The sequence below is a fragment of the Notolabrus celidotus genome, chromosome 23 (genome assembly GCF_009762535.1).
Source record: "Notolabrus celidotus isolate fNotCel1 chromosome 23, fNotCel1.pri, whole genome shotgun sequence".
NCBI classification, from domain to species: domain Eukaryota; kingdom Metazoa; phylum Chordata; class Actinopteri; order Labriformes; family Labridae; genus Notolabrus; species Notolabrus celidotus.
The window spans coordinates 1,677,582-1,692,674 of record NC_048294.1 but is presented as its reverse complement, the minus strand read 5'-3'; the positions used below and the strand labels follow the sequence as shown (position 1 = coordinate 1,692,674).

At 40.9% G+C, this 15,093-nt stretch overlaps 2 protein-coding genes across 3 annotated transcripts; both read right to left on the bottom strand.

The window, feature by feature from the left end:
* Positions 1 to 474: 474 nt before the first annotated feature.
* On the bottom strand, positions 475 to 6,076 carry LOC117807628. The gene is made up of 4 exons (XM_034676971.1): positions 6,070 to 6,076; positions 1,647 to 1,702; positions 1,129 to 1,485; positions 475 to 1,041 (listed from the first exon to the last, which is right to left on the bottom strand). Exons 2-4 carry the CDS (start codon positions 1,693 to 1,695, stop codon positions 812 to 814), a joined length of 636 nt encoding a protein of 211 aa, XP_034532862.1. The 5' UTR covers positions 1,696 to 1,702; positions 6,070 to 6,076; the 3' UTR covers positions 475 to 811.
* Positions 6,077 to 8,170: 2,094 nt separating this feature from the next.
* Positions 8,171 to 11,821, bottom strand: LOC117807623. 2 transcript variants are annotated; one of them, XM_034676963.1, is made up of 4 exons: positions 11,269 to 11,821; positions 9,561 to 9,616; positions 9,040 to 9,399; positions 8,171 to 8,949 (listed from the first exon to the last, which is right to left on the bottom strand). In XM_034676963.1, exons 2-4 carry the CDS (start codon positions 9,607 to 9,609, stop codon positions 8,612 to 8,614), a joined length of 747 nt encoding a protein of 248 aa, XP_034532854.1. In that variant the 5' UTR covers positions 9,610 to 9,616; positions 11,269 to 11,821; the 3' UTR covers positions 8,171 to 8,611. The 2 variants fall into 2 exon arrangements, with proteins under 2 accessions (XP_034532854.1, XP_034532853.1); XM_034676962.1 differs by having other exon boundaries at positions 8,171 to 8,952; positions 11,269 to 11,814.
* Between the last annotated feature and the right edge of the window lie 3,272 nt (positions 11,822 to 15,093).

Below are 15,093 nucleotides of genomic sequence, written 5' to 3'. Positions count from 1 at the left end.
ATCCACATGACAGAGTCAGAGAAATCAGGAATGGCTTCACCTGCAGTTCCTCCAGTGACCACTAGATGGCATACAGTCAGTACAGAGACTAATGAGAGGAAGAAGCAATGACATGGGAACAAGACCCGGGCCCGTATGCACGTCCAGCAATTACACAAACGGGACCATAGTCTTAACGTGCCGTTATGGAGCGGTCCATTTAGCCGTAGCGTTAGCCGCATGCACGACTGCAAATAACTGGACAATTATACAGGCCCTGGAGACCAAGACTAAAGAAATCAAATTCAACTACAAAGCGATGAGATGTGAGTTTTTATCTCTGAACAACTGTTTCTTAGAAAACGTACACACAGTCTGAAAAAAAATATAACTTTATTTACAGCATGAAGACTTTACAAACAGTGCATTTTGACAGCAGATCATTTTAACCGAGTTTGAATGACACCTGATGAGAAGCTGAGTCTTTGACCAACACACTCACTAAACTCTGGATTTGATCAGAGCTGCAGATCTACCAGGGTACAACGTGCTCCACAACACAACATTTGTGTCTGCTTAAAATTTTAAATGAGCGACAGTCCAATTTACGAGCCAACGTGAATGCAGCACCAAGTTCCATCAGGAGTAAAGGAGAGGTGCTGCAATGTTCACTGTTGAAGAAACGTAGACCCCATTTGAAAACATAGACTGTAGGAGCTGGGGATCAAACCACAGTACCAGTTAGAGGATGACCCGCTCCACCTCTGAGCCACAGCGGTCCCAGTTCCAGATGTTGGACCTCAAACCTTCAACATCTGAAACAATGAAAGCTTCAGCTTCGACTCGGACTCTTTTGCATCCTGATCTGGTTATACTCGACTGCAGACTTGTTTCTGTTGTAACAAGCAGATTTAAAGACATGCAGAATGAAGACACAGAGAGTCCCTAATAATGCTGCTAATGATACTGCTAGTCCAACATAGAGACCGATCTTTCTCTGACTCATAGCTTCTGGTTCTGGTCTCACTTCTGGTCTCTGATCTTCAGTCTCATGAACAGCTGCTGTAAAGGACAATAATAGAACTGATGACTGTTTCATGTCGTCCTAGATTGAAGATGTTTGTGATTTACTCGACTGACTTTACTCACCAGTCACATTGAGATGACATCGGTTCAAGCTCAAACCAGCATTAGTGAACACTTCACATATGTACCAGCCTGAGTCTTCAGTCCTGAGTGAGGACACATGAAGTCTGACTCGTCCCTCTCTGAGGACGTCTTTGTCACACTGGACTCGTCCTGAAAACTCTTCATCCTTCAGTGGGACCTCGACTCCTTCATGGAAATGAAACAGGATTGAGTGTTCGTGATCAGTGAACATCTCACAGTAGACAAAGAGACGTTGTGTTGAGTTGTCAGGTTTGGGTGTGAAGATCCACTCCAGTGTGACGTTCTGGTTCTCCTCTGCCTGATAGGAGGTGTGAGTCACGTTCACTACTAATGTTCCTGTAGAGGAGACAGAGAGGGAAAGAGAGGAGCAGAAAAACAGTGTAACATGCGAGTCTGTAAACAGAGTTTCTAATGGAAGTGTTGAAGTGTTTCAGTGAGTCTCAAAGTGGATCTCCTCTTTTCTCTTTGTGGAGAATAAAGTGAAGGTGGAAACTAACCACAGACACAGCAGCTCAGCGCCATGAGCAGCAGGAACCTGGAGATCATCTTCTCCCTGTCAGAGGAGACACACACACATCAGGTCAAAGGTCACTCCTACAGTCTGTCTGGATCATTCCAACACTCTCTGTGAAGCTGCAGTGACGTGTTTCTGTCACTAGATCTTCTACACTTTAGAGCAGTTGTTCTCAAAGTGGGGTCCTGGGACCCCTGTGGGACCATAGCGTGGGGGTCCGTGAATTAATTTGAATACATTTCTAATGAATTATAAAATTGTGCTGTGTCATTAAAAACAGCATATACACCATTGTTCTGATACCATTTGGTGGTTGAAGGGATATGTGAGTATTGCTACTGTTAATTTTCTGAAAGCGTTTAAGATCAATTACTTGAAAAGTCTAAATGCTGTCATGTTGAGTCCACAAGGAATGAAATGACCCTCTGTTTTAAAGTATACAAGTGGGATTTACTTGATTCAAATTGAAGTGTTATCTTTTTATCACTATGGTACAGGTCTGAAGGATTTACATTGATACGTTTTACAATACAAATAGTTCCAAGGGGAACTAAGAGTGAGAATGGTAGTTAGCATGTGCTTTAGTGATGGGAAGTTCAGCTCTTTTCAGAGAGCCGGCTCTTTTAACTCGCCTCCCATAGAAGAGCCGGCTCTTTCGACTACTGAACTGGCTGTGATTAGGGTCAGGGTCAGGGTTAGGGTTACGGTTAGGGTTAGGGTTAGGGTTAGAGTTTGGATTAGGGTTAGGATTAGGGTTAGGGTTGTGATTAGGGTTAGGTTTAGGGTTAGGGTTAGGGTTAGGGTTAGGATTAGGGTTAGGGTTGTGATTAGGGTTAGGGTTAGGGTTAGGGTTAAGGTTAGGATTAGGGTTAGGGTTAGGGTTAGGATTAGGGTTAGGGTTAGGATTAGGGTTAGGGTTAGGATTAGGATTAGGGTTAGGGTTAGGATTAGGGTTAGGGTTGTGATTAGGGTTAGGTTTAGGGTTAGGGTTAGGGTTAGGATTAGGGTTAGGATTAGGGTTAGGGTTAGGATTAGGATTAGGGTTAGGGTTAGGATTAGGGTTAGGGTTAGGATTAGGGTTAGGGTTTAGATTAGGGTTAGGATTAGGATTAGGATTAGGGTTAGGGTTAGGGTTAGGATTAGGGTTAGGGTTAGGATTAGGGTTAGGGTTAGGGTTAGGGTTAGGCTTAGGCTTAGGGTTAGGGTTAGGGTTAGGATTAGGGTTAGGGTTAGGGTTAGGGTTAGGGTTTGGCTTAGGGTTAGGATTAGGGTTAGGGTTAGGGTTAGGGTTAGGATTAGGGTTAGGGTTTGGGTTAGGGTTAGGATTAGGGTTAGGGTTAGGGTTAGGGTTTGGCTTAGGGTTAGGATTAGGGTTAGGGTTAGGGTTAGGGTTAGGGTTTGGCTTAGGGTTAGGATTAGGGTTAGGGTTAGGGTTAGGGTTAGGATTAGGGTTAGGGTTAGGATTAGGGTTTGGGATAGGGTTAGGGTTAGGATTAGGGTTAGGGTTAGGATTAGGGTTAGGGTTAGGATTAGGGTTAGGGTTAGGTTTAGGATTAGGGTTAGGGTTTGGGTTAGGGTTAGGGTTGTGATTAGGTTTAGGGTTAGGGTTAGGATTAGGGTTAGGGTTAGGATTAGGATTAGGGTTAGGGTTAGGGTTAGGATTAGGGTTAGGGTTAGGATTAGGGTTAGGGTTAGAACCAGAACTAAACTTTGGCAAACACCAGAACCAACATCAAGTGAACAGAACAGGACCAGAACGAACCAAAACCGAACCAGAACCGAACCAGAACCAAACCAAAACCGAACCAGAACCGAACCAGAACCGAACCAGAACCGAACCAGAACCGAACAAAACAGAACCAAAACCGAACCAGAACCGAACCAGAACCGAACCAGAACCGAACCAGAACCGAACAAAACAGAACCAGAACCGAACAAGAACCGAACCAAAACCGAACCAAAACCGAACCAGAACCGAACCAGAACCGAACAAAACAGAACCAGAACCAGAACCAGAACCGAACCAGAACCGAACCAGAACCGAACCAGAATCGAACCAGAACCGAACCAGAACCCAACAAGAACCGAACCAGAACCGAAACAAACAGAACCAGAACCGAACCAGAACCGAACAAAACAGAACCAGAACCGAACAAGAACCGAACAAGAACCGAAACCAGAACTGAACCAGAACCGAACCAGAACCAGAACTGAACCAACTTAAGCAAACAGAACCAGAACCAAGTCAAGTAAACAGAACTAGAACCAAACTGGAGCAAACAACATTAATGTCCTCAGGTTGGCATTGAGTAAAATCAGATCCCTCAGCTTGGATGGTCTGATCTGATTTCTCCTCTCAGTGAGAATTTGCCCGGTCTTTGAGAAGAACCCTAACCCTAACCCTCTCAGGAGGAACAGATAAAGCCACGATACACAGCCTCCCCTCCATCACCTGTATCCTATATCCTCACATGTGATTGGCCGCATGGCTTCCATGCTGACCAATCAAAAGAAAGTTCTGCTGTGAGCAGAGCTGGGGCTGAGCACTGAGAGAGCTAAGCAGGGAAAGGAAAAAACTGGGAGCCGGCTCTCTCTCTGGATGTGAGCCGGCTCTTCTGATTCACAATAAAGCATCGACTCTCAGAGCCGCAGCTTTGGATCATGACACATCACTAATGTGTTTAATCTGTGATACAATTATGAGGGGGTCCTTGGACTATTTTCTCACCTGTAAGGGGTCCCTGGCTCCAAAAGGTTTGAGAACCCCTGCTTTAGAGGTTTGGTTTGAGCTGTGGGCTCCCGACCCTCCATGGGTCACCACCTTAACGTGGTGGAGGGGTTTAAGTGTCCCAATGATCCTAGGATCCCTAACCCTAACCCTAACCCTAACCCAATGGCAAACAGGTCCAAGGCGAGGGGACAGACAAAGTACTGCCCCAGACCACTGATAAAGAGAAACAACAGGAACAACTTCACCCCATCTGGGGTTGGGGCCCGCAGGCGAGCGCCTGGTGGCCGGGCCTTCACCCATTGGGCCCGAATGGGTGACATGGGTTCATCCTCTTGTGGGCTCACCACCTGCAGAGGGAGCCACAGGGGTCCAGTGCAGTGGGGATTGGGCAGCAGCCACGGGGGGTTGCAGATGTGCAATTATATTTAAACAACTAAAAAGAGGGACAGTATTGTACACCATGTAAAAACTTTAAACCATAAAAATATAGCATGTTGGTATTTTCACTTCATTTTCAGTGGAGTGTCTTTAGAGTTGCTGAACTTTCACTTTTCATATTTTGAGTGGTAAAACACTGAAAACATTTCCCCTTTGTTCAACAGGAACTCTGTCTCGCTTGTAACTGTCCCCCCCCCCCATTTTAAATATAAATGTTAAATATAAACGTTAAATGTCGAATATAAATGTTAAATATAAATGTTAAATGTTGAATATAAATGTGAAATATGAATGTTAAATGTTAAACTTCAAAAATAAATCTGTATTTTCAGTTGAATATAAATAATACAGTTTAAATATTAATGTTAAATGTAAATGTTAAATGTTGAATATAAATGTGAAATATGAATGTTAAATGTTAAACTTCAATAATAAACCTGTATTTTCAGTTAAATATAAATAATTAATTTCGAATGTAAATGTTGAATACAAATGTTAAATGTTGAATATAAATGAGAAATATAAATGTTAAATGTTAAACTTGAAAAATAAATCTATATTTTCAATTAAATATAAATAATACATTTTAAATATTAATGTTAAATATAAATGTTAAATGTTGAATAGTATATTAAATATAAGTAATACATTTAAATGTAAATGTTAAATTTTAAATATGATTGTTCAATGTTAAATATAAATGTTTAGATTAGATTTAACAGTGATTTTAACTGAAATATATTTGGCAAGTCAAAAATAAAGTGAAAAAGATCACACACATATTGTACTGACCTGAAGGAGTCCTACAGGTTGTTGCTGGCTTGTTGGACTTCAGAAGCAGCAGACAGTTACCAGCAGGCCAAGCGATTGCGGCCTAGGCAGTCCTGGAGGCCAAAGTTGGGTGTGGGAGAAGCTCAGTGAGGTCATGGATCATGACCTTCAGTCGGCCTCATATTGCTCTAACTGTGCTATAGCTCTAAAAAAGAGACTTTTTAGAATTCACTCTATGTTTTTATAATGTTTTGCAGCTAAATGTGGAGAAATTTTGCTTTTGATTTCAGTGTGCACGACTTTACAAATGGCGCACCACAAGGACAGGAACACTTCTGCTGATAGCATCAAAATCTTTACAGTGATATTAAAAACCAGATGTAACACCTGCTCATGAAGCTGATCAACCACTGCTTTCTTAAAGTGCAACAATCAGTCAGATATGGATGAAGAATTACAGACTTACCTTGTTACAGTTCAGGGGGTAGCAGAGTGTTATAAATATACTGAGGCCCGTTATGATCTGCAACTGACGACACCGACATTGTCCCTTAAAGTCATAACAGTTTCTCTTTTGAACACGCTGTGGGGCTTCACAGCATCCGTGTTGCAGGCTGCAGTACATTAGGCATATAAGAGCACACTACATGCAGGAAGTGAAAAAAAAAAAAGAGTACTTTCTCAGGGTCTGATTAAATGTGGTTGTGGTCTGACGCTCTGTCTCTGTTAAAGAAAGTGAAACAAGTGGAAGCACTCACAGAGTGAAGTGTTGTTCTAAATAATCAGACTGAAATAAATCCCTAACAGAAACACTCTGACACAAAAACTGGACTGACTGTTGAAGTGTAAAACTAGTTTCTATGTCTAAATATCCAATCTGAGATTAAACTGTGAATCATGAGTTCATGTTCAAACACTAAACAGATCATGTTCAGACAAGAAGTAAAGGAAAAGAGATAGTTGAACAGTTCTTCACAGGGCCTCTCATATCATCATCATCATCATCATCATCATCATCATCATCATCATCATCAGTGACTCCTCAGCCTTGTTGTTGAAGACTTCAAGTATCAAATGAAACCTTCTCACAGTTTTCAGCTTTCATGATATTTCTGATACGGTCCATAAGATTTGATCCCACCAGAGATCAACGTCTGAACTGGAACACACACCACCAGAAGACCTCTGTGTTGAGGTCAGCTGGTTGAAGTTTCACTAGTTTGTCTGTCAGGTGACATTCAGAGACTCAGTGACCGTCTCTGAGGTTTGTGATGTGTGACTTAACCACAGGACTGCAAACTGCACGGTGTCTTCACTCTCAATACAGAACAGACACAGATTTACTTCTTAGCCTGTGAACACTTGATACCAACAAACCAAACTGAACTCTTCTCAGTCATAGTTCAGCTAAAGGAGAAATGAAACTACACAAAACATCAAGATGTGAATACTTACTTTAGAAACACAAACAATGATCAACAGCTGCAGAGTAAACAACATAAAGAAGTAAAGAAAGCAGACATTCAGTCTAACAGCAAGAAGTCTCTTGATGCCATGAGCTCAAAGCCAACAGAAGGTCTGCCAGTAAGAGTTGATCTTCATAACTAGAATTGTACAGTAATGAACAGTTAAGGAGCTGAATGTAAAGATTTATATGTTTCTCTAGAAAGAGCTGGACTTACCATAACTACAGAAGAGAGTATGTTCTACACACTCTCTGCTGTTATGACTGAGCATATGTCAAACAGCATAGAGTGGAGTGCATGGGGAGCAACTGCACACAAAATTACTGACCAGTTTTAAGATTTATGTCAGAATTCTGTCTTTAATGTCAGAATTTGTAAAAAAAAAAAACACGTTAGAATTTCTTCCTTAATGTCAGAATTCTTTAAAAAACGTTAAAATTCTCTCTTTTATGTCAGAATGCAAAAAACATTCATGTTCAAATGCTGAGTCAGCGTTTCAACATATTCTTCTTCTATGGTTTTATTATTATTACCTTTTCTTCTGTACCTTTCACAGCCTTCAAACTTTATCTGATTTTTACCATTCAACTTTTATCCTGTTCGGCTTCTTCAGGAGATTGTGTCTGTTACCTTTCACATTTCTACTCCTTGTACTTTTTGAATGATTCAACTTTATTTAAACAGTTTTTACAATGGAAACAGATGGGAGGATTCTGAATCAGCTTCAAGCTCCTTCATCTTTGAAATACTGCAACGTCTGCATACTTCCACCTTCAGACTTCATTTTTACTTTAAACTGTTCATAAATCTTTCTACTATTTCACTTCGAAATTACTTTTTGATGTATTTAAACGTTTTTGAGATTTTACTGTTTAAACAACAGGAAGTGTTTTACTCTTTTTGTAAGTAATGTTAATTTCTGTGATATTTTACTCTGATTTTAACATTTCATTTCAGTAGCCCACTACTATAAATACTACTACTACTTTTATAGTTTCTTTTGACTGATCTCTCAAACTCTGAAGATTTCACTAAAGTTTGTTCACCTTAACTTTTTTTTACTCTTAACTTCTTGAGTCTTGAAGAAAAACGTACACACAGTCTGAATAAATGAATCTTTATTTACAGCATGAAGACTTTACAAACAGTGCATTTTGACAGGAGATCATTTTAACTGAGTTTGAATGACACCTGATGAGAAGCTGAGTCTTTGACCAACACACTCACTAAACTCTGGACCTGATTAGATCTGCAGATCTACCAGGGTACAACGTGCTCCACAACACAACATTTGTGTCTGGTTAAAATTTTCATGAGCAAAAGTCTGATTTACAAGCCCAAGTGAATGCAGCACCAAGTTCCCTCAGGAGGAGAGAAGCGGTGCTGAGGTAGTCCCTTCTTATTGTTCCAAAACAGCCGCAGGAGATGGAGGAGAAGTTTGATGCTGAAGTAACGTCTCTGAAAACATCCACTGATGAGATCACGTAGACAACGTTTCTCTGAGGGGCTGCTTTAGAAAACATGGACTGTAGGAGCTGGGGATCAGACCACCAGACCAGTTAGAGGATGACCCGCTCCACCTCTGAGCCACAGTCCCTGTTCCATGTTGGACCTCAAACCTTCAACATCTGGAACAATGAAAGGTTCAGATGAGACTCTGATGTTTTTACATCCTGATCTGTTTCTCTGAGTCTTCATGACTGCAGACCTGCAGTTGTTGTAACGAGCAGATTTAAAGACACACAGTCTGATGACACAGAGAAAAAGGAACAATGCTGCTAATGATACTGCCAGTCCAACGTAGAGTGCAGTCATTCCCCGACTCTGATCTCCTGGTTCTGGTCTCTCTGTTGGTCTCTGATCCTCAGGCTCATGAACAGCTGCTGTAAAGGACAATAATAGAACTGATGACTGTTTCATGTCGTCCTAGATTGAAGATGTTTGTGATTTACTCGACTGACTTTACTCACCAGTCACATTGAGATGACATCGGGCCAAGCTGACACCAGACTTTGTTTTCACTTCACACCTGTACCAGCCTGAGTCATTAGTCCTGAGTGAGGACACATGAAGTCTGATTCGTCCCTCTCTGAGGACGTCTTTGTCACACTGGACTCGTCCTGAGAACTCTTCATCCTGAGACTCTGAGACCTCGACTCCTTCATGGAGATGAAACAGGGTCGGGTTTTTGTGATCAGTGAACATGTCACAGTGGACAAAGAGACGTTGTGTTGAGCGGTCAGGTTTGGGTGTGAAGATCCACTCCAGTGTGACGTCCTGGTTCTCCTCTGCCTGATAGGAGGTGTGAGTCACGTTCACTACTAATGTTCCTGTAGAGGAGACAGAGAGGGAAAGAGAGGAGCAGAAAAACAGTGTAACATGTGAGTCTGTAAACAGAGTTTCTAATGGAAGTGTTGAAGTGTTTCAGTGAGTCTCAAAGTGGATCTCCTCTTTTCTCTTTGTGGAGAATAAAGTGAAGGTGGAAACTAACCACAGACACAGCAGCTCAGCGCCATGAGCAGCAGGAACCTGGAGATCATCTTCTCCCTGTCAGAGGAGACACACACACATCAGGTCAAAGGTCACTCCTACAGTCTGTCTGGATCATTCCAACACTCTCTGTGAAGCTGCAGTGACGTGTTTCTGTCACTAGAGGGCGTCAGTGATCAGAGAGATCAGTTTGAGCTGTAGGCTTCAGAGACGCTTCAGGACAACTGAACAAACATTTCACTGAAGACCAAAAATATTTCATTTCATACAAAAACACTGAAACTTTAAAAAAGAGGGACAGTATTATACAACATGTGAAAATATTAAACCATAAAAACTTTACATGTTAATATTTTCACTTCACTTTCACTTTTAATATTTTGAGCTCTTCTAACTCTGTGGTTGAACACTGAACACATGTCGGCTTTATTTCTGCTGTCAACAGGAACTCTGCCTCGCTTGAAGCTGTCACCTTCCTTCTTCCTCTGTGCTAACCGCAGAAACTTATGTTGAGTCAGGTTCATGTTGAGGACAAGAGAAAATATGTGTTGCTGTTTGTAAAGTTGTCCACACTGAAAATGAACAGCCACATTTCTCCACATTTACCTCCAAAACATCTTAAAAACAGTGTGAATTTTGAAAAGTCACTTTTTTAAATGTTGTCTAAATGCTAAATATAGATATAAATGTTTAGAGTCTGATATAATGTTACTTATAAATGATACATTTTGAATATAATTGCTAAATGTTAAATATTATTGTTAGATACAATTGTTAAATATAAGTGTTAGATATAAATGGTAAAAATAAAAGTTAAATCTTAAATATAATTGTTAAATGTTAAATATAAATGTTAAATAGTGAATATAAATGCTTGGATTAGATTTAACATTTATATTTAGCATTTCGATCAAACAGTGATTTTATCTTAAATATATTTGTCACGTCATAAATAAATGTGAGAAAGATCACACATATTGCTCTAACTGATAAAAAGTTATTTTTTAAAATTCACACTGTTTTTAAGACGTTTTGGAGCTAAATGTGGAGAAATGATGTTCATTTCAGTTTGAACAACTTTACTAACTGCGTCATATAATCTATCTAGTCCTCTACATGAAGCTGAACTGAGACAGATTCAGTTAATCAAGAGGAAACTTCTATGTTTAGAACAGAGGAGGAAGGAGGGAGCTGGGTGGTGAATGCTTCAAGCGAGACAGGGTTCATGTTGACAGCAGAAGTAAAGCTGACATGTGTTCAGTGTTCAACAACAAAGAGCGAGAAGAGCTCAAAATATTAAAAATCAAAGTTCAGCAGCTCTAAAGACACTCCACTGAAAATGAAGTGAAGATAACAACATGTAAAGTTTTTATGGTTTAATATTTTTACATGTTAACACATGAACAACTTTATAAACGGCACCACACAAGGACATGAACAAGGCTGCTGATAACATCAACATCTTTCCAGTGATATTAAAAACCAGATGTAACACCTGCTCATGAAGCTGATCAACCACTGCTTTCTTAAAGTGCAACAATCAGTCAGATATGGATCACATATCATGTTCAAATAAAGGAGAAAGAAAAGATGTCTCCAAGAAATGTCAGGAAGAAGACACAAACTGATGAGCTTTAGTTGGAGACTGCTTTGATCCTAAAAGAAGAAGAAGACATGAGAGCAGAATGAAGAAAGGGTTACAGGCTTACCTTGTTACTGTTCTCTCTCTGCTGGAGGACACCGTGATGGAAGAGGAGAGGAGGCTGTTACAAGCATACTGAAACTGACCAGTATAGGCTTAACTAGTCATAACAGTTCCTCTTTTGAACGTGCTGTTGTTTCACACCCTCTGTTAGGTTGGCCTCCGCACATTAGAGCACACTGTGCAGAAAGTGAAAAAAGACTTCCTGCATATAGTCTGACTAAATGAGATTGTGTGCTCTGACGCTCTGTCTCTGGTAAAGAGAGTTGAACAAGTGAACAACCACAGAGTGAAGTGTTGTTCTAAATAATCAGACTGAAATAAATCACTAACAGAAACGCTCTGACACAAAAACTGGACTGACTGTTGAAGTGTAAAACTAGTTTCTATGTCTAAATATCCAATCTGAGATTAAACTGTGAATCATGAGTTCATGTTCAAACACTAAACAGATCATGTTCAGACAAGAAGTAAAGGGAAAGAGATAGTTGAACAGTTCTTCACAGGGCCTCTCTGATATCATCATCATCATCATCATCATCATCATCATCATCATCATCATCATCATCAGTGACTCCTCAGCCTTGTTTTTTGAAGACTTCAAGTATCAAATGAAACCTTCTCACAGTTTTCAGCTTTCATGATATTTCTGATACGGTCCATAAGATTTGATCCCACCAGAGATCAACGTCTGAACTGGAACACACACCACCAGAAGACCTCTGTGTTGAGATCAGCTGGTTGAAGTTTCACTAGTTTGTCTGTCAGGTGACATTCAGAGACTCAGTGACTGTCTCTGACGTTTGTGATGTGTGACTTAACCACAGGACTGCAAACTGCACCATGTCTTCACTCTGATGCAGAACAGACACAGATATAACTTTTTAACCTGTGAACACTTTCAGACTGTGTCACTTGATACCAACAAATCAAACTGAACTCTTCTCAGTCATAGTTCAGCTAAAGGAGAAATGAAACTACAAAAAACATCAAGATGTGAATACTTACTTTAGAAACACAAACAATGATCAACAGCTGGAGAGTAAACAACATAAAGAAGTAAAGAAAGCAGACATTCAGTCTAACACAGAGCAAGAAGTCTCTTGGTGCCATGAACTCAAAGCCAACAGAAGGTCTGCCAGTAAGAGTTGATCTTAGTAATGAGGTGTATTTCTGCTCATTAAAGAGGTCCCACTTTAAGGACCTCCTCCCACAGGTTTCATCAGATCCTCCTCAAACTTGGTCAGATTGTTCAGAAGACATGGATGATGAAAATGTGTTGACGCTTTGTTATTCTTTCAAACAGAGCTGTAGCTACTGAGAGTGGAAAAATGTCCCTCAGAGACTAAATGGGCTTATAACTGTGACGTTACACCATTATAAGCCCACTCTGGGAAACGGTAGTAGTAATAGTAGTAGTAGAAGTAGTAGTAGAAGTAGTATTAATAATAGTAGTGGTAGTAGAATAAGTAGTATTAGTAGTAATAGTGTTTTAAATTTCCTATGTTTTTGGTTGTATTGCAGTATTTTCATTTAGGCACCTATACGGGCAGCCCAGGGTCTTTCATGTTAATGTTATCGTGCTCAGGCACTTCCGCGGGCAGCTAGAGGTCCTGATTGTTGAAATGAATGAATGAAGCCCATAGACTGTATAAAAGCTCTATGATGAAGCCGAAAGCGGTACCACCCCCCCCCCCCCCCCCCTGTCATTCATCATTCAACTCAAAAAAGACCTCCACCTACTGAACCCTCCATGACCCAGAAACATCTGCCCGTCGATTGCTGCCTGAGCTCATACCACACATCATGCACACACACACACACACACACACACACACACACACACACACACACATACATTAACAAACACACACACTCTTTAACTCTTTTATTCCACTACTTTAGTTTATTTTATTTTCCTTATTCTTTCTTTTTCTTTTCTTTACTTTATCTTTATTTATTTACCTCTTTATTTCTCTGCTTTCTCTTCTTCCTTATTTCTTTATGTATTTATTTTGGTGCCTATAGTCCACAGTATCCTGTAACCTCTTGAGTCCTCTGCCTCCCTCCTCTTCCCGCCACCACAGATAAACATGGAAAGAAAAGGGTTACAACCATAGACTGTATAAAATATGGATGTAGTATCCGTGACATCACCCATCTGTTCCTGAGCGCTGTTTTGAGACCAATCGACGGCGGCAGCCATATTGGAAATGCGGAACTCAACCAGGCAGAGTGTGACGTAGTGTGAGACCCCTAGCCAACAGCTATGTGTTCACTACCAGGAGTCACGTCAGTCATGTCCTTATTTGGGCAAAAACTCGTAATCTTAATATCTTCTGAACCGCCACTTGAGAAATAAATTCACCCCCAGTACAGTGTGTGCCGATAGAGAGATTAGCTACGTAGAGCCAAGCCGTTTTTTGAACCAGGCTGTAAACATGTTTATTAATGCTGCAAAGATCGTCTTTTTTCCCATTCATGTCTATGTGGTTTCCTGTGTTTCTGATGCCAGCCTGTAGGGGATTCTCGATGAATTGCAGTTTATAACACTTCCACATGGGCTTCATCGTTTGAGACCGGAGGTTGCCGCTTGGTTACAACACCCTGAGCTGTCCCACCAGGCTCAAGAATCACCTTAGCCTTAGAAAGCGGTACCCGCCGCAAACGTTCAGCGCCGGTGTGCCGTTAAGTTTTAAATATGTGATGTGTTCGTAAGGAAGTAAGTTAGGCTCACTATGAACATGTTTAAATGATTGTTTATCTGGTATAAACATCGCGTGTAGCACGTACTTTGTTTATGTGATACCAGTGTTACGAGTTGACTGACGTGTATCGCTAATGCTAATGCTAACTGTTTCGTCTGGTCGGTCACGTCATTAATATTTTATTCTGTCTGTTACTGTTTACAGAGTACCATCACATCACAACATGTAACACCCCCTTTGTCATCATCATCTTTCATTTTAACAAAACTAATGAGCCATTCGTCGCATTGAGGAACGTCAAAAGAGCTCACTGTGAACTGTGTATCTATAGGTGCATTTCCACCAAGAGTTCCGAGGTCTTTTAGCCCCCAGAACTACTTTACCCTGAACTAAAAGGTTCCTGTGCCCCCATTGTTCTCTGCGTTTGACCGCGGGGTAGAAGTCCCAGGTAGATTGTGCAAATCAGGCCAGTGACGTATGGAGGAAATAAAAAGTAAATGCACTACACCACCAGACCAGTAGAGGGCAGTAAAACAAAGAGGAATGCCATTCATCACAGATGACACCATAGAAGCAGACGGACAGGCAGGTATCATTATGAGCAACACAACAGTTAGCCTGTTAGCATGAAGAGACTCAGCTGGTCTGTTTTAGATGGTGCTATATTTCATCACAGATGGATTCACTGAATCAACACGTGAGAGGAGATAAGCGCGAGTAGCAAAGACGTTTCAACACAGCTTTAAAATCCTTTTGAACTCAAAAAGCCGTGATCGCAGAGATCGGCCGGTGTTTTGGTTCAAACAGCGACCCTGTTCACTGGAGACTCTCAGCCGGATGCATCCCTCATAAATGTCTTTAGACCATCTTTAAATATCTGATGAGGATATTTTGAAATCTTAATAAAAACTAAACTAGTTTGCATTCCCAGGAACTCCCTCTGTGTTTCAACAGCTGTGTAAACTCCACAAACACTGACACGTTCAGCTGAAGGTCTCCAGTTTACAGGGTCACTTTTAAAACCGGAACACCGGGAGGAGAGACGCATTCACGGTGGGCTGAGAGAAGACTACTGTTACAAGCTGCTAAATCAAGAGAATCACAGCTTCTTCTTTTGAAAAGTA

What these genes read in the sequence shown, in the direction of transcription:
- LOC117807628 (XM_034676971.1), bottom strand. Translation starts at nt 1,695, where the DNA reads ATGATCTCCAGGTTCCTGCTGCTCATGGCGCTGAGCTGCTGTGTCTGT. An exon ending in GCTGAGCTGCTGTGTCTGTG is followed by an intron (nt 1,486 to 1,646) that starts GTTAGTTTCCAC and finishes TCTCCTCTACAG; the next exon opens with GAACATTAGTAGTGAACGTG. An exon ending in ATGTCATCTCAATGTGACTG is followed by an intron (nt 1,042 to 1,128) that starts GTGAGTAAAGTC and finishes TGTCCTTTACAG; the next exon opens with CAGCTGTTCATGAGACTGAA.
- LOC117807623 (XM_034676962.1), bottom strand. Translation starts at nt 9,609, where the DNA reads ATGATCTCCAGGTTCCTGCTGCTCATGGCGCTGAGCTGCTGTGTCTGT. An exon ending in GCTGAGCTGCTGTGTCTGTG is followed by an intron (nt 9,400 to 9,560) that starts GTTAGTTTCCAC and finishes TCTCCTCTACAG; the next exon opens with GAACATTAGTAGTGAACGTG. An exon ending in ATGTCATCTCAATGTGACTG is followed by an intron (nt 8,953 to 9,039) that starts GTGAGTAAAGTC and finishes TGTCCTTTACAG; the next exon opens with CAGCTGTTCATGAGCCTGAG.